Below are 19,059 nucleotides of genomic sequence, written 5' to 3' on the forward strand. Positions count from 1 at the left end.
ATGTCACTATGGCTTTACAACTAATTTAATGATGCGGTATAGAGGAATACAGACCTGGTATAATAGGCTTAGAGAAGTCAAGTCATATGGTGTAGTGCAGCATGGTACAGTTATGGGTTGATGAGCATCAGCGCACAGGCTTGATGCTGGAGATCCCAAAGTCATGAATTACTTGCTGATAGTTAAAGTAATGCAGACCACAAGCAGGATAAAATAGTTCTAGTGTTAGCAAGGGGAACGAGAAACTGGTTTCTAATTAAAAAAAAAGTAAAAAGCACTGCATATAGTAGATTCAGATGACCATAGGCCATTAAGAAATGAACAAATTTTAAATCGGGATCCTGGAGTGAGGAAGAAGGAATCATCAGAAGTAACATCATATTTTTCCCAGCAAAGGACTCCAGGTAGCGATGACTTGCCTGTAACAGCCCTAGACCAGAATGAAACTGGCAGTCTTAGGACCCAGAAGAGCACTGGAAGGATGAGCGTAACACCAGGAGCAGCGGTAGAAATTAGGAAATAGTTGTATGACCATTTGAACCACCTTATTATTGAAAGTTTCACATATAGGTGTTCTTTTTCTGTAACAAACCTGGAATATTGTTTTAATTGATTTAAAATTATCATTATACTTAAGATAATATTCTTGGCTTTATATGTATCTAAATATATAACCTGTGCTTTCTCTTTGCCCATAAGCAAGATTTTGAGTGTAACATTGGTAGTAGCATAGGTTTATGCAAACACCTAACAAGTATGACTGCTGCTTCCCTGAAGCTCAGTTTCTGTAAGCCTAGATGGTTTGTGAGGTGTGTGTGCTTCTCTGCAGGGGGGCAAGATTTGGGATTTTTAAACACATCCCCCCCTTCTCTTGTTATGAAACCACAGTCAGTACACTGAGAGTGTTCCCCATTTGAAAATACTTTTTTACAAGAACAAAAAGACATTTTCTTTTGTATGTAAAGAAAGAAAAATAGGCGTATGTGTGTGAGTGAAGGATCTTAAATAAAACATTGTCCTTTTTCTACTTCAGTTCAACTGGGAAAATCAATTTTTGGTTCTTCAACTGCAAAGAAAGATCAAAAGGAAAAACTGACAATCTAAACAAAGGGCAAGGTGATGTGGGCTGCTTGCACTCCTGTTCCCTGGTGTGCTTCATACAGGCACTTTTCCAAGCAGAATATATTTACAGAAGAATCAAGGGTATTTTTTTCCCCTCTGAATCAGTGATGTTAGGAGTAAAAGTGACCTGAATATAAAATTGAAAAAATACTACTTTATATTAATTTTGTGGAGTTCTTTGGTGCTGATATAGGCAACGGTTCTCTGATGTGTCAGGTTCCTTGTAGCAGAATACTTATGTTTTAAAGCATTGTCATTGATTTTACTTTGCTAGAACTGGCCAAAAAATACTCAGTCCCATGTACAGTTAGAGAACTTTTTTCTTGCTTTATTGCCTTGCCAGGTATGTGTTTGAATCCTTGTATAAAAGCTAATTTCAGTCACTGTGGGTGAAAACTTTATGGAGATTATCTTTTCTGCTGTCTATTGAATCATGTTTTTACCTTTAATAAATAACATGATTTATTCTTATAGGCTCATATTTACAAGAGGGGGAGATTAAAGTGTCAGCAGGAAAAGCTGAAGGGAGGAGTGTGAAAATTTTCTTTGAAATACACAAAGAACAAACCACCTCAGACTGAAAAAACTTGGAAGAGCCTTTTATGAGGAATATTCATTACCTTCTGCATAAATGTAAAAAGTTGGAAGTAGTTACAAAAGTATTTTACTTCAGTGTATTTCCGCTTTTTAGAGAGAAGTATTGCATAGGCATCACTTTTGTAACCATATTAAGTGTTAATTCAGTGGAAACTATAATAAATAAGCAGGCTGCGTCTCAGTTGGGGTGTGTCGTTGCAGGCAAATATTTGTGTGTATGTTTTTTATCAATATGTTTGGGTCTTTACCCATGCAGGCAGAATGCATTTACATTTGGGACTCTCTACTTTGGCATGGTAGAGATGCAAATAACTATCTACAGAATGCTCATTTCAAATACAGATGGTCTGAAGTTTCAAACCCAGCAGCTGTAGCTGGCAGCTCTGGCATATTTTGGAGTCTGGTGTTCTCAAGGAAGGGTGCTCCGCACCATAGCATTTGAAAAGCACAACCTTTAGAAAATGCTTCCAAATGATTGATTCAAAGTACCAGTGATTTATAAAGATTTCATAAAGGCCTGTGATTTTTTTGATCAAGACTTCTCAAAGCTCCAAGACCTCCTCCTTCAAGTCAGCTGTGTCCCATGAAAGCTTTGAAAGCAAATCCGCTGATTTTTAGACCTTAAATTTGGGTGCTTGTGTAATAGCTTTGCAAGGCTGATGTCAGTAGTACATAAGCAATAAAAATCTGACTGTGTGTTTGATCTTTGTGGATTTTGAGCCATTTCAAATTACTTGTAGCTTGCTTAGTGTGGAGTTAAATCTTAACTTCTGATGAGAATTAGTGTTCTGAGTTAGGCGAGTGATAAGAAGCCATGTAGAAAAATGAGTGTAGTAGTGAAATGTGCCTGATTTTCTAACTTTGGTCATTTGCAAGTTTTTCTTTCTTTGTCTGTTCACTCGATTGTGTAACAGGATAGATCCTAGGAGATGCGAACAGAAATCTGCCAACCCTGTCTGTGCAGACTGCGATGTCATGGAAGTAGTGCTGTGGTACTTTATCACTTCGCTTATTAGTCGTAAAGCTCTCTGCTGAAATTAATGCAAGCCTAATTTTCAATGTTACTTGCTCCCTTGTTTTTTCTTCCGTCAGGTTAGGACAGTTGAGAGCTTTATGAAAAGTTTATTGCACAGAGCACACATGACTAATATGGGTGGCCAAGGTCAGAGCCTCAGATGACTATGTTCTCCCTATCAACACCTTTTCTGCACTGCTGGCTGAAGCTTTCCTCTAGGGCTGCACTGTACAGGGCTATGAAACAGCCCACTCCTAGGGGAAATTACTTTATTTCGCAACATGGTTCTGGTTCATCACTGATATCCTTTCCTTGCTGCCAGGTCCCTTGTCCCTCTGCAGTTTTCCTAGGTTAAAAACACATTGACAATGCTTTGCTCTGGGGGTGGTAGACCTTGATGCTTTGTTCTGTCTTCTGGTTTAGTGTTTTGGGGTACCGTACAGGCTGCCTTGAAGGGTGGCACATTTCATTTTACACAGGGCATTGTTCTATGACATACGAGGGTTTTGTTTAAATCATTTTGCCTTCCACTCATGTTCTCTATGCTGAAAACCCAGGAAGTTGTAGGGATTTCAGTTTCGCTGCATGTTTCAAGTGAGTGGGACTAACCCTTAATTTACTTGCCGCTGCTTAAAAATTCCTTTAGCAAATGCAGACTCGGTTCTGCAAAAGTCAGCTGAGATAATGTCAGTTTGGCGTTAGTTGAGTTGAAAGAAAGAACATGATTGGAGATGTTCAGCCTCAGATCAGCGGTAATAAAAGAAAATTATTGTGTATGTTATCTGATTTCTTCTCTCATGTATCCAGTATGTTTGGCTTTAAAACTCTAGTCCAGAGGCTGTGCATCCGATCTACTTTGAAGACAAATCTATTGATATCAGAACAGCCACGTTTGTGATGAATTTGAAAAACAGGCTTCCCTTGCGGAACAATAGGAATTTGTATATACAAAGAAGAAGGAAATAATAATAGATTTGGGCACTTTCTTTTTTAACACAAAGCAAATAAGGAATGGTTTAGATTCAGGGCACGCACTAGAGATAACGTTTCTTGGGGGCTGGAAATTGGAAAACTGAGTATGGTTAATAATTACTTTCATATCCTTAAATGAAATCAGTGATTGCTTTTAGAAATGTCATTGTGGGATAAATGACCAAAGTGACATTTGGTCATACACCAATACAGATGACTTTAACGGCAGTGTTTTGTCAGTAATTTAGCAGGTAAAATGCGTTTTTTCAGTATTTCTTGGGAGCTAAAATATCAATGAGGTTTATAACGTCACTGATGTACAGAGTAACCTTCGTCCTCCTTTTAGTTAACATTTGGGCTTTTTAAGGTATACCAATTTTTATTTCTTTCTGTGGAATTGTTAAAAGTCAGCCACTGGGGTTGTCTTGGTCTTTTACGCTTGGGACTGTATTTAGCAACCAGAAGTGATTCTGGCTTTGCTCTATAAGCAGATAACACTCTACCCCAGCCAGATAATAAGTTATAGTACAGCTCTTGTGAGAGAAGTACAAAGGTGTATATCCAGGGTGAATCAGATCATAAATTCAAGTCTTACAGCAACCTTGTAGGATGTACACTTTCCCATGGTGTTATTGAATAGGTAAAATGTGAACTAGAAAACACAGTTGTTTGTGTAGCCATAATCAGCTAATTAGTTAGATGACTCTTCAGAAAAGTTCTTCAAGAAATTACTTAAATCTGTGCCCTGTTAATTGAGGAAAGTGTGCACTTATGGGAAGTTACTTAGAAAATTGTTCCTTTTTCAGACCATATATTTTTCTCTGGGAAAATATGGTATTTTAGTGTAAAAACCAAGAGCAATTTTAAAAGGCAAAATGTTTATGACTATCTATGAGGCAGTGGATCCTGCTAAATGTTTGTAGCTCTCCTCTTATGAGGAAGCTTCTACCAGAGCTGTTTTGCACCCAGGTTGCTGCCAAATACTTTCTACTATTGCATATCATGTCCTAACTTTGAATCATGTAGACCATGAGGCAGGTTCCTGAAAATTGAAAGCAAATGAAGTGCTCAGTGGAATACCAAAGAAAACGCAAGCAGCAGACTGAGTTGACTCACCCCCTAATGCAGATATATGCTTGATTGCTCCAACTAAACACATGTATCTTTTTATATATATATATATATATATATGTATATATATGTATATGTATATACAGAATAATAGAATAGTTAGGGTTGGAAAGGACCTTAAGATCATCAAGTTCCAACCCCCCTGAATGGGCAGGGACACCTCACACTAAACCATGCCACCCAAGGCCTTGTCCAACCTGGTCTTGAACACTGCCAGAGATGGAGCATTCACAACCTCCCTGGGGAACCCATTCCAGTCCCTCACCACCCTAACAGTAAAGAATTTCCTTCTTATATCCAACCTAAACTTCCCCTGTTTAAGTTTTAACCCGTTACCCCTTGTCCTATCACTACAGTCCCTAATGAAGAGTCCCTCCCCAGCATCCCTATAGCCCCCCTTCAGGTACTGGAAGGCTGCTATGAGGTCTCCACGCAGCCTTCTCTTCTCCAGGCTGAACAGCCCCAACTTTCTCAGCCTGTCTTCATACGGGAGGTGCTCCAGTCCCCTGATCATCCTCATGGCCCTCCTCTGGACTTGTTCCAACAGTTCCATGTCCTTTTTATGTTGAAGACACCAGAACTGCACACAATACTCCAGATGAGGTCTCACGAGAGCAGAGTAAAGGGGCAGGATCACCTTCTTCGACCTGCTGATCACGCTCCTATATAGATAAAGTATCTCCTTCCAGGATGAAAGATCCCAGTGCCAGGACTCACTTTCTTGTGTCTCTGACAATGTACCAACAAGTTTGGTAACTTAAACCAGATTGACTTTAATACAGAATTTCAGGTATTCACCATAATGGGAAGATCTGCACATCGCTCACTAACAGGGAAAGTTTTTAGGACAGGAACACTATTTCTTACAGTGTGACATACATCTGTATGGATTTGGCACTGCCCCTTTATGACTGAGCTGTAAGATATGAGAGTCACTACATCTGTTTGGCTTGCTGCAGGTTGATGAGATATGTTAGACCTACTTACTGTATTCTGTGGTAGTGTAGATTTTGGGCAAAGGTTGTTACAGTGGGAAATTATGTTGAGCATTCTGTTCTCTTTTAATAGCTAAATTTGTAGGTGCATATATGTATGTACTTTATCTTGTAATATGTGTGTACATTATCTTGTAGTATGTATCTTTATAGTCAGACCTGTGCAGTCCTTGAGTATGTATCCTTGCTAAACTTCTAGGTTATATTAGTGCTAGCTGAGGTTACACTGAATATTTCTGTATCTGCTTATGCAAACAGCCATCAAATTGAGCTCTTTTTTAAATAGTACAAGAGAGCATTTTTCCCCCCATTTTGTCCTTTCACTCAATGTCATTTTTATAATCTGTAGCTTAAGGCATGTGTGTTCCATTTTAAGTTTTTAGATTGATAAAATCGTTATGCTGGTAGATCTGCATATATGTGTGTGTATATAGAAGCAGCACATAGATGTTAGGGGAAGAAAATATTTCTGTGAATATGAATTTGAAAGAATGATAGATTTTCTTCTCTTTGGCTTATCTTCAATAAAGCCTCAAAATATCTTCCCGCAAAAGGTGAATTTGACAAAATCACACTCTTGAGAATTGATGGGACCATGCTGTGCAGTATTTTTGTATGCAGCAATTCTGGAGGTTTAAATATAGGTGCATTTTGAAAGGGATATGGTCCCCATGACTTGAAATGTCACCACCGGACATTTGATGCCTAAGCTTAGAATTTATTTCCTTCCTAATGCTTTTTGTTTAGCAATATCTCTTGTTAATATTATCCCCAGGTAATGTGCAGATGATAAGAATCATTTATAGCTTGAGTGAATGTGCTGACATCTGACTGTACTTCAGCTGAATCTCCCTTTTCAGGTACCCACAGCCAGCATGTGCCCTGCACATCTACATTCTCGTGCTAGACAGTAAAATAGCTCTGCCCATCAGCTTAACTTCCAGTAGCAGACAGCAGTAAAAGCTTTTATCCAGGGTGCTTCAAAGGAAAATTCTCCCCTCATGTATGTATGTTTTATCCCAGAAAACATCCAGTGAGGCAGGTAACCTTGTTATTTTCGTTTTACAGTAAGAGACTTTGTTATCTAACTTCAGGGTGGGATTTCCAGATCTAAGTGCTCTACAGTCTGCGTATACACAAGGCATAATACGGGGCAGGATGGAAGAAGGTGTCTGTTTGGGGTAGTGGCTGAAGTTTTGTTTATTTGGAGTAGAGTGGTTTCTCAGTTGGAGTTCCACACCTGTGTTGGATAGCATGAATTCTTACGTGCTGAAATATGACAAGGTAACATAGTAAGTTGAGTTCCCAGATCCCAGTCCAGTCTGTGACGCGTGGATGTAATTTCTCTGACTGGCAGAGCTCTGCAGGTGCTTATGGCTGGACAGGGACAAACCAGTTAACAAATCAGTGCAGAAGGTAAAGACTGTCAGATTCACGGCACAAACCGTGCTGCACAGATCTTCAGACAAAGATCCAGTTTTAGAATAATGGTGATCTTTGAGGCCTACACTGAGATTAATTGTAACTTCCAGGGTCTGACATGCACCAGAAATGTGTGAATGGGGAAAAAGGCTGAGGAAGTGTTTGGAGCTTCCTGGACATCTGCAGACATTCCAGCACTTAATTTGCTTCGTGTCATTGCAACCATATGTATTTTTATGGGTTTCTTCTAGTGCCTAAAGATTAGAAAATAACTTTTAATTGTTATTTATGAAGCACCATATGGCTCTCTGTAATTTTGGCTTCTCATGGAATGAGGAAAATTAAATTAATTGGAAATCGCACTCTGAATTCTATTATTAAGTTAATAGAGCTAACAGCTTGTCCAGTGTCCTCATACAGAGTGTGTTGTAGCTGCGTATAATAATAATCAAGTCTTATAAATCCACAGAGAAAACTAAGGGGCGGAGAGAGGCTGAGAGAGGTAAAAAAGCTGCGTACATTGGTACATGGTCATGAATCATTCAGCTAACAAACTGCTGGTTAAAATCAAGGATACGACATGTTTTTTTTGACAACTGCTTTACAGAATTATCTGAGTAATAAATATTTCCTTCTAGGTTCATGAATTAAAGGCTCATCTCAGGGAATGAGGGAATGGCTCTTGACCCATTTTATACTTACATCTTTCTCTATAATACTAAGCAAGTACAAACTTTTTTGGTCCAGCCAAATAAGTCATTGCAAACATGTATCTCTTTAGTGGCTCTTGTTCAATGAGCAGTGATAACAATTGAAACTGTAAGGTTTTTTTTCTCTTAACCTCTCCTAATATGCAGTGAATCTTCAGAGCTGAATCTGTACGGTTTGTATTCTCTTGCTTCTACCAAACAGTCAGAATTGAAGGCTTTTAATACAATGGTGTTAAAAAGAACAAATCACCAAGATGAAAGACTGCAAAAATTACCAAGCTATGAAAAGCACAGTGGGACTGGGTTTTTTTTTGCCTGTTATCTGGAACATTCCCTAAATTGCCTTTCTGCAGAGTTTTTGAAAAGTGTCTGCAGATGGTGTGATATTAAGAAAAATATCACAGAACAAAAAAGAAAGCTGGAGAAAACTATCTAAAGGAAGTTATTTTTCTTCGAGGGCTAATTAATATTGGCAGGGATGCATTGTTAGGAGTGCACTCTGAATGGGTTTATGTTGAATATCTTGGTGTACCACAGGCATGTGAAAGAGTTGTATAGGTTTGGGTAACTTTATAAAGCTGTTAAAGAATGTTGTTCGGGTAATAAAGATTTGATGCTCTTCTAAGCAGATTTTTTTGGGCTTTCAATCTCAATTCACCGGTGAATCATTGATCAGTGAGATGTTCCTTTACTGCAATAATTAAGTCTGAAATATTGAATTAAATATTAACATTCTTATAATGGGTCTCCTTTTAACCTTTTCCCGATGTTATTTTGGCAGTTGCTTCTATCTCAACGATGTGATGGGTAAACAAAAACAAGAGCAGGATGATAGTAAATCCTCTCCCTTGTTAGTTGTGCTTACGGTATTACTGGTATTATCTGACAGTAAGTTATAAACAGTTGTTCTTATCACAGATGAGACTTCGTCTGCCTACAGTAGTTAATATTTACCAGCTGCCTGAGGGCTAAAATACTTCTTTTTGTACTGCTTAATGCAGTAGGGTTTTTTATGAATTGAAAAGCTACATACCGTGAAAACTAACATCAGTAATCCTTAGGATTTTAAACAACCTGTGTAGGAAAATATATGCAGGAATAAATTTGCTTCTTATTCTGGTTGCAGTGTTTCTATGTTCTAAATAGATATTTCTGCATGTATTTTTTGTATCCCTTTTTCTCTTGTCATCTCTAAACCTTAATGTGGTGAGCTTCCTCTGTCTGTTTCAGACTTGGATAACTCTGTTTCCTGGATCTGGAGCTCTAGAAATGAATGAGCTTCTGCCCAGAAGTCTCCAATTAGTTAACCTCCACTTGACAGGAATGAAACATCAGAACCAATTCAGATAATTGTTTTCTTCTTGGTTTTTCTTTTCACCCAGGGCAAAATTCATCCCAATTCCGGATGGCCAGAGCTGTACCTATTCATCACTTAAGTTCCACTTGCATCTGCAACAGAACTTAAACATCACACAGCCCTGTGCATGTTCACTGCCCAGCATCTCTGTTACTGGGTTTTACTTCTCCTTCTGGATTTGACACCTGCTATCAGGTGTCTGTTAGAAGCCCTGCTGGGAAAAGATTGTTTCTTTAAAATGAAGTAGTGTTTATTTTTGTTGTGGAGTCTGTTATTCTTTTCTTCTTCAGATACAAAATACCTCAGTAAATAAGACAGCACTTGAGTGGTAAATACTGTGGTCTTAAAAATGCCCTCTTTTAAGTATGGAATTCCTCTCTGTAAGAGGGGGTGTTGTTGGGGTTTTGTTGTTTGTTGGTTCTTTTTGGGGGGGGGGGGGGGTGTGGTTTTGGTATGGGATAGGAGGTAGCACATCAATGTCATTTTTTTCCTCTTGCTTCAAAATCAAGGCCAGGAATCAAGTGCATATGTAGAATAGAAGCTCCAAAGAAATCCTTTCCAACTTTCTGTCTTCAGCACTACTGAGGTGGACATAAATTCCTGTATGTGATCATTTTCCCATCCAGATGTTTCCCACACATGATTTTCTTCAGAGGCTCAATAAATGATTTCAGCTATACAATAAAAACTCTGTCCTTAATTCCACCATGTAAATTGGATAATGAGCTGGAATCCTGAAGGACACTTCCTGGGCTTGATTCAGATCAAAATACTGCAAGATTTGCTGTTCTTTTGCATGTTTGGGTGTGGATTGATTTAGTTACAGTCTGAGCATCTGAAAATGTGTGGTATCTAATACAGCCCTAAACAGTGAAACAAAAACTAAGGGATATAAGGCTAACAGGTAGAGCAGAATTTGTTTAATGGTAGCTGGCTCTGGGAGGGAAATGTTAATTTTGCAGAGAATGTAAATTTTCTGCCAAGATCTGTTCAGTATTTTATCACTTCGGGTGAAAATGCAAACTGTGGAAGAGCTCTAGGATTGGAGCTTCATTAAGAAATTCTTCATGAAACGTGTCAAAGCGTTGCTCAGGGAAATATTTATGCATGCACTCAAACGCCAAGCTGGCATTAGTGTGTGCTTAAAATATAGCAGATAAATACCTGTTTGATGAAAACATCGTATTGTGTCTCTGTAACTTGTTGTGAAGAGGAATTGGACTTGATGATCTTACAGGTCTTTTCCAACCTAGCTGATTCTATGATATGATGTCAAGTACAGTGGAAGCAGGGGGATCTCCTGATTCCGAGTGGTGCATGCACATGTTAAGCTATCAGGTCATTTTGTCCTGGTGTTTGCAAGGCAGTTAAGAGATGCTGAAACCCTTTGAAGGGCCTTAGTCCTGCCCTAGAGTTGGCAAACTTGCAGAAAATGGATTTAAAGCTGTTGTACCTTCAGATGCCTCCTTTCTCACACATGTCCTGTTTCTTGTGCTCATGAAGGCTGTTGGTGGTGTGCCCAGCCACCCCTGTGTGATGTGCTCCAAATTTCTTTTATCTTTGCCCACTGTTTTAAAGCTTATTTTTAAAAGGATCTTGCCAGGCCCAGGCGGCCTGTGTGTAAAGACTCTGCTTGGCAAAGAACTAATTATCAAGTCTGTACTTGAATGGGGTTCACCTGCCACGCATACTTCATTATGGATTTGTTAACACTTCTTAAGCAATGGTGGTAGTGTTGCAGTTGTCTTCACTGCTTTATAGCATGTGAACTCCTTGGTTTCTTGCTGATGTTTCTTCTTGTGTGCTCCATGTTTAAAAATACCTTGTACTACAGCAACTCTTTTATGCTTGAAAGTGAATTGTGAAAAACTAATGTATGTTTCTCAGTTATTACATTTTCTACACTATCTATGGATTTCTCAAAACTCTCTCTGCAGTTCGATAATGGATAAAAGAATCAGTTAGAGAAGACTTTGTGTCTTTTGTGCCTTACACATAATCACAAAGAATGAAACTCTGAAAGCATTCCAGGAAAAAAGGTGTGTGTATTGTTGCAGCTGGGGGTGAGAATAGAGTTTGTTCTTAATGACTGCATGACTTAAACGCTGCATTTAGGTTCCATAAAGCCTGTTCTCTGAATTGCATTGAAACAAATGGAATCTTAGAATCATAGAATAGCTAGGGTTGGAAAGGACCTTAAGATCATCTAGTTCTAACCTCCCTGCCATGGGCAGGAACACCTCACACTAGACCACGTCACCAAAGGCTCTGTCCAACCTGGCCTTGAACACTACCATTAAAACATGTTTTTACTTAAAATCACAGGATATTTTGGCAAGGAAAACTTGAAATCACTGTAGGCTTTGTAAAAGGAAAGATGGAAAGAAAACTGTCAGTATAGTTGTTTCACTATAGCTATTTTTGAATGACAGTGGTTTTAGAAAGCAAGTCTTGTGATGTATAAACGTATTTTATACTTACAAGGAAAATGGGTCTACGAAACCACATGGTTTTGCATGTCCAAATTTCTCGGCACATACTAGATTATCCTAAGAGGCTTCCATGGTGATGTCAAGTAATAGCGATTACAAATAATACACAAGGACAAGTATTCTTTCCTTGCCTTTACAGTCTCTTAAAGTGAAACTATCAGGAGAGAAATAACATTGACTTGGGCATAATAAAAGAATATTAGAAAGTCTGAAAGTTACAAGAATGAAACTGGTGGGTATAGTGATAGAAGAACACCATCGGTTTGCATGAATTTTTCCGTGTTGTTCAGTATTTATTGCACAACCTGGTGCAGGTTGCTGGGTTGACATTGTGGGTTACAGGAAGCAGCCTTCTCTGTTTCACCCATGGAATGGATGTTCCACGAGAGCTTCAGAAAAAGCTTTTGCTCTTGTCTGCTTATCAGTAGACTTGCTCTTCCACCAGATGAAGAACTTGTTTCTCTCCTGATTAAGTTTTCAAATGAGTTTACAAACAGATGGGCCCAACAGTAGTTTTTCAAAACCCTGTATCTGTTGCAGAAGGAATCTATGTAAAAAAATAGCAAGAACTTAAGCTGACAAAAGAAAATGTTAAAGGCTGGAAAACAGCAGAAATAAGATACCCTATGGAGTTTTAAACATGCGTATACAATGAGCAGTTTTAATGTGAGAACTGTGTATTTTGGGATCCCTGCCTTAATGTGCATATTTTTCCATGCCTTTCCATTTCTGCTGCTGGATCTGCCTTGGCTCCACTTCCTGTATAAGTAATTTATCAGGTTTAACTTAAATGTAGGGCATGTGAATACTTGATTACTTTCACTCTGAGAAGGTTTAAGAGCACAATATTAAGAGTGAGCTTTAACATAGCTGATTTTATCTAGCTTTAAATTTTTTATCACCGGTGAAGTGTGTAGTAATGGTTATGAAAGCAATTAATAACAGTACTGACAGAATCAAGAGACTGACTAATTTATCCTTATAGACTTTAATGAGGCTTATAATCTAGCAATAAATATACAATATATTCAAAAGTACAGAGTTATAAAAAGGATGATTTATTTCACTTTAATTCTAAACCAGTCTGAAAACCAAAAGTTGTAGAAAGTAGGCTTGTAAGAACATAATTCTGCTTTGCTGTTACAGAGCAGAAGAATAAAAATACCAGAGGAAGAGAGTTTAAATTAAAAGGGGGGAAAACAATTGTTTAACTTCATTCTAAAGACCTCTAAGCACAGTAACAGTAGTAGATGTGGGAAGTATCTTGTGGATGGCTTCTTTTTCCCACCTCAATCTGCTTACTTGGCAGAGCATGGGAATTGTCTCAGATGCTGCATCTCCAGAGCTCTTGGAGGATGGGGAGCAGTGGAAGTGGTAGCAATACTTGCTTCTTGGGAAAAGCTGTCTCAGTTCGTGTAAAGAGACCCATATATGAGAAGTTATTACAGCAACTTGAAGATTCAGTCTTCAATTTGGGAATTAGGTTTTATTACAATTTTTTATTATTGTTTATTATAATCTTCCTTATACCTTGTATTCTTGTTTCTTGTGCTGAAGTAAGTATGTTGAGTGTCTTTGGACAGGATTATTGTTAAAAGGTAATAAGCACCTGACAGGATCTTGCCTTACAGTATAACAGGATGGCTGAAATTGAGAAAATTAATTATAGCCAGTCTTTCCCAAAGGGAAGCTAGAAACTCAGGTGGTAGTGGTAGCTTAAAACAAGAAAAAAACAAGCAACGATAGTAGAACAGGACAGATGAGACCACAGAGAGTAGGTTTTCTTAGTGGTGAATCAGCTAGAGGTAAAAAAAAACAAACCAACCCCATGTTGTAGAAGACATGATCTGAGCAGAGATGCAGTTGGAGAGATGTTATCTAGAACCCTTACAGGACACTTGGTGTCTCAGTCCCTGCTGTCTTTGTGGGAATGGCTCTTGTGTGTTTACAGACTCAAGTGTTTATGCTCGTGTTTGGGTCAGTAAGGAGATGGGGCTTCTGTAAGACCTTAATTTGGCATGTCCTCAGTTTGTCTTCATTGCTCTGCTACCATGACACTGGGTTGTTTCCATCTGTTTCCAGTGTGTGCTAAGCTCATTGCAAGAGAGATCAGTACATTTTCCAGAGATGCATTTGCTGCTGCTGCACTACTTACAGTGCTGCCAGGGTTTGGAGTCAGACTTGTGCGACTTTACACTGGGGTTAAAATACACTAATGTAGTATGGAACCAGGTTCTGCATTTTTAAGAGGTGCAGATGGTAATTAATTTTCACAGGTCCCCTGCAGATGGAGAGTCTGAACTGCTGAAAGTCACAGGGTGAGACAGAAATGTCATTAGGGTTTAATGTGAGACTTCCCTTCCAGTCCCGTGCTCTAATTCTGTCGTGTGGGAGGCCTTGCCAAAGTAGCCCTGGGTACCCTCTGACAGAAAATCTTTTGTTCATAAGCAAGAGCAAGGCCTATTACCACACAATCTTACATTGACTGTTCTTTACAGTATTTTATTTCTGATAAGCCACAGCACATTTGAATGTAATTGTTAACATGCCTAATTTGCAATCACGTAGCTGTATCAATAATAATGGAAAGTTGTTCACAGGTAATAAATTGGCATGCCACATAACTAGCAGAGCTGTGGGTCTCAAAGTATTGTTCATGATCAAGAATTCAGTAGTTAAATATACACAGCAGTGGGCTGAGAACAAGCTGTTCATTTTTTTGCTGCAAGCAGTACCAGTGGACCAGAGTAATCATAGCTCCCCAAAGCAGGACTGATTTTATTGTTTTAAATAGGCTTTCATTATAGAACTGAGCCTATTACAATTGCAAGACTATCACTGCCGTTTGTATTCACAGCACTGACGGAAGGGAAGGAGTGGATTGTTGAATCCAGCGTAGAGGATGGTTGTCCCTCCCACATTTTGTCCTGCTGAAACATCTGAATTTATGTAAAAGTACTTAAAGCTTTTTTTCCTATGTGGACAGATTTATTTTTAGAAATGTGGTTAGACCCAACTACACTTGTGAAAAGTTAACCTCTCAGGACTTCTCTGAGGAGTAAAGGTCTTGCTTGTTTATTGGCATCTGACTTAAGAGACAAGCTGTATTTTGCTCCCTTTTATTTAAGGACTCTCTGGAAATGTTCATGCCTCTTTATTTTGTAGATTAATTAAAAAAAGGACAAATACAAGATTCAGTGAATAAACTGTTAAGTCTGAGATATTAATATTCAAGTTATAATTAGTTAAGAACACATGCTGTTACCAGAAATGCGTCATTAACCTGCATGGAGCAGTTTGTGGCTATTTGCTGCTAAATTAGTGACACTTGGAAGCAGTCTTTTTTGGTGTTGGTTTGAACGGTAAGGAAAATGTTAAATCTGTCACAATAAAAAGAAATAGATGCATGCACATTTAAGCAGCAGTCTGTTGTGTTATTTGGAGAGCTTTGTGGGGGTTGTTTCTGTATTTACACAGATGCTTGTCAGTCAGTGGACATACACAGAAGTTCATCAAAGCCTTAATTATCAAATTCAGTGCTGTTGAAAACATTGCACTATACTTTATGGTGGTGTAAAGATGTGTTTCTTGTGCTAGGTTCTCTTCAGATCAGTATTTAAAAGCGCACAGCCCTCCTTAACCGTTTTTCCACTGTTACCACAGCAGCTTGGAAGGGTGCTAATGGAAATTAGTTAGAGCTTTTTTGTTTTTAATGGGTGTAATCCTGACTTTACTTACTGTTCTCAAGAATGTTAACACTTATTATTATTAGAGCCTCCAAGTGAAGGTGGTTACTTCAGATATTCCAGCTAAACCCACATTTTTCTTTTGGGGGTAGTCTTTCATAACAAAATTTGGCAATTCAGGCAGGAGGTAATAAAAACTGTGTCAGCATTTCTAGAAACTGGCTCTCTAAATAAAACAGTGACACTAAGTAATCAGCTTGGTAAGTACTGAATAACCAGTCCCAGTTACTGTATTATAAGATCTGGCTGGTTTACTTTATTTTACAGAGCTTACGCAAGTAACTATTGAATTAGATTGCTTCCTGTTGGTTTCCCCGAAGGCAAGAAGAACCTGCTGTAGTGTGCTCTGCTGAGCTGCTGTATCGATTAGTTCTTCACGTCTAATTTTTACGTGGTTATGCTTGCTTTTTATTCTGTTTATGATTTTGATAGTTGTTTTTCTTAAGTTATTCTTATTGCCTTGATAGTTCTCTAGTGGATTATAAAATGTACACAGTAATTGCTCTCCCTACCTTCATTTGTTGCAGTCAAATGGAGATAATCAGCACTCATGTAGTGTGTTGGTTAGGAATGAGGGTAATGATTACTCACAGAATTGATAACAGATATCACTGACAATCAAAACTCACATTGCTGTGATGGTTGGCACCTCAGACCCATGTAATTAAATGCTTCCAGCATCTATTAACAATACGATATTAGATTATTTTTTTGCAGCAGCCATTGTGATTTGAACAATTTGTTTCTGCAGGTTGGAAAGTGATTTATAGTTTTAATTAATCTTAATATTTTTTGTGCTTAGGAAACATTTTATATCAAACTTTGTTCCATTTAAATTTCCTTCTTATCTGCCCTTCAGTGGCATGAATAATAGGGAGCCCTGAACATGAATATATTGGAATGCATGAAGAATTTTCAAGGAGAGTGCTTTTAAGGTTCAGAATGATATATGTCAAATGTTACTGAATGGGTAAACACATGAAGGGATTTTGCATTGAGAAGCTTCGAAATCACACATCTCTTAGTACAGTACTTCCAACAGCTATGTTAAAAATGCATTCCCATCTTAATACAGGAAATAGGATATTTATGCTGTAATATTTATTCTATCCCAAAATCCAAATTTTTTTTCTAGTTGCTGAGATTTATTATACTGGAACTTTGAAATGGCGCTGCGTCAGAGCTGGTCTGCACCAAAAATTGCCACGCCTCCAAGCTTCTATTTAATTTAATAATCTGTAAAATGCTTTTTGTGTTATTCAAGCCTAGATAGCCTGTGTTTTGTCTGAATGAAAAGTATCTATATCCTCCGTGCCACTTTAACAGTACATTTGTCCATTTAACTACAGATTCTCTTGGTTTCTTGCATATTTGCATAGAGTATTGAAATTTGAGGCATGACCTAATCCAGACATCACTGAAATCAGACATTTCCACAGGCTTTAGAAAAGATGAATAATGGTAGCCTTTTCTAAGCATTCTTCGTGCAGTTCTAATATGAGGATCTCAGACTTCACAAAATACCTGGCAGTATTATAATAAATGTGCAAAGTGACAGTACTCAGTATTCATAAACATCTTGCAGGCACCTGGCAAGTTTTTATGGTTCAAGAAGCTGCTACAGTCCATGGAGCTGCAGAGATCAGGAGTGATGTTTTTGTTTAGTTGTTTTTTCTTTTCCCCTTCCTCCCCCTGTTTGTAAGGATTTCAGAATTGCTTCTGCTTCCAGTGTAGGTCTTGGTACAGTTGCTTTTGTCAGTGTGTCTTGCTGCACTTTTTCGTTACTGAGATACTGTTACACTCCAATTGGCAAAGATTTAAGTGATGCCTCAAACAGATGAACGTGTTTTCACAGCTACAGCCCTTGCTCTACACTTACCTGCCCTTTGGAGTTAGGGATTTCTTTTAGGACCACATCCCAAGGTTTGCTTACATGTGTTCAGAGGAAGGAATGTAATTATTTTCGTTGATGGGCATTTGTTTGTTGTGCATTCAAGACAAAATGCACTCTGATTCATTGTCCTGGGTTCAGCAGTAGCAGTCATTTTTCTTCTTCTTAGCAGCTGGTGCAGTGCTGTGGTTTTGCCTTTGGCCTGGGAACAGCGCTGATAACACCGATGCTGCTCAGTAATGTTTACTCTGACCAAGGACTTTGTGAGCCTCATGCTCTGCCAGGGAGGAGGGGAAGCTGGGAGGAAGCAGAGACAGGACACCTGACCCAAACTGACCAAAGAGGTATTCCATACCACACCACATCATGCCCAGGATGTAGAACTGGGGGCAGTTACCTGGAAGGGCTAGATCACTGCTCGGTCGCGCTGGGTATCAGTCAACAGGTGGTAGTGGTTGTATTTTCTTCCCTTGTTATTTTGCTTATCACTTGTTGGAACAAGTCCAGAGGAGGGCCACAGGGATGACCAGGGGACTGGAGCACCTCCCGTATGAAGACAGGCTGAGAAAGTTGGGGCTGTTTAGCCTGGAGAAGAGAAGGCTGCGTGGAGACCTCATAGCAGCCTTCCAGTATCTGAAGGGGGCCTGTGGGGATGCTGGAGAGGGACTCTTCATTAGGGACTGTAGTGATAGGACACGGGGTAACGGGTTAAAACTTAAACAGGGGAAGTTTAGGTTGGATATAAAGAGGAGGTTCCTGTCAGGATGGAATGGGTTGCGCAGGAAGTTGTGAATGCTCCATCCCTGGCAGTGTTCAAGGCCAGGTTGAAGAGTGCCTTGGTTTAGCGTGTGGTGTCCCTGCCCATGGCAGGGGGGTTGGAACTTGATGATCTTAAGGTTCTTTCCAACTCTAACTATTCTATAATTCTGTGGTTCTATGATTATTATTATTGGTGGTAGCAGCAGTGGTTTGTGTTATAACTTAATTACTGGACTGTTCTTACCTCAATCCATGGGAGTTACATTCTTTCCATTCTCCTCCCTATCCCTCCGGGAGCAGGGAGGAGAAGAAGGAGAGAAGTGAGTGAGCAATCAGCTGTGTGGTTCTGAGTTACTGGCTGGGCTTAAACCACGACATTCATGTTTTAAAAACCATTCCAGAGTGTAAGTCATCAAACTGTATGCTGTTTATCTCATTTGTTGTGCAGGCCATGTGGCATTACTAGCATGGTTTTGATCTAAATAATGACGGATTTATCCATCTAATAAGTAGTGTGTATTTATCCTTTAACAATTCTTCTTTGCAGGGTTGCTTTACAAAAATGCTGAATTGACTTTTGTTTTATTCTTCACAAGTTACGAACAACTTCTTGTTATTTTAAAGGGTGTAATCTGGAAATGCGTTTTAAACTTACACTGACAAGCTCGATAAGTGATGCACGATAGAATAACAAGGTGTTTTTTCTCTTGCAGAGGCTAAGGAAATTGTTCTGAAGGCACAGATTCTGGCTGGAGGGAGAGGAAAAGGTATTTTCAATAGTGGGTTAAAAGGAGGAGTGCATCTAACGAAAGAGTAAGTCTTTAAAATTGAAAAAGCATCAATAATTCCG

General features: G+C 38.9%; 1 protein-coding gene and 1 long non-coding RNA gene across 2 annotated transcripts in view; both read left to right on the forward strand.

Moving 5' to 3' along the window:
* Positions 1 to 19,059, forward strand: part of SUCLG2 (succinate-CoA ligase GDP-forming subunit beta) — a 132,173-nt gene that overhangs the window by 40,751 nt on the left and 72,363 nt on the right. The window contains exon 3 of the mRNA XM_061455815.1: positions 18,923 to 19,022. Within this exon, the coding sequence (XP_061311799.1) occupies positions 18,923 to 19,022 (100 nt within the window). The remainder of the gene's footprint in view (positions 1 to 18,922; positions 19,023 to 19,059) is intronic.
* On the forward strand, positions 376 to 1,765 carry LOC133270537 (uncharacterized). The gene is made up of 2 exons (XR_009743819.1): positions 376 to 570; positions 1,597 to 1,765. It is a non-coding gene; the product is annotated as an uncharacterized LOC133270537 (long non-coding RNA).

Source organism: Pezoporus flaviventris, unplaced genomic scaffold (genome assembly GCF_033815535.1).
Source record: "Pezoporus flaviventris isolate CSIRO_AGI_PZ_B2104156 unplaced genomic scaffold, CSIRO_AGI_Pfla_v1 ptg000021l, whole genome shotgun sequence".
Lineage (NCBI taxonomy): Eukaryota > Metazoa > Chordata > Aves > Psittaciformes > Psittacidae > Pezoporus > Pezoporus flaviventris.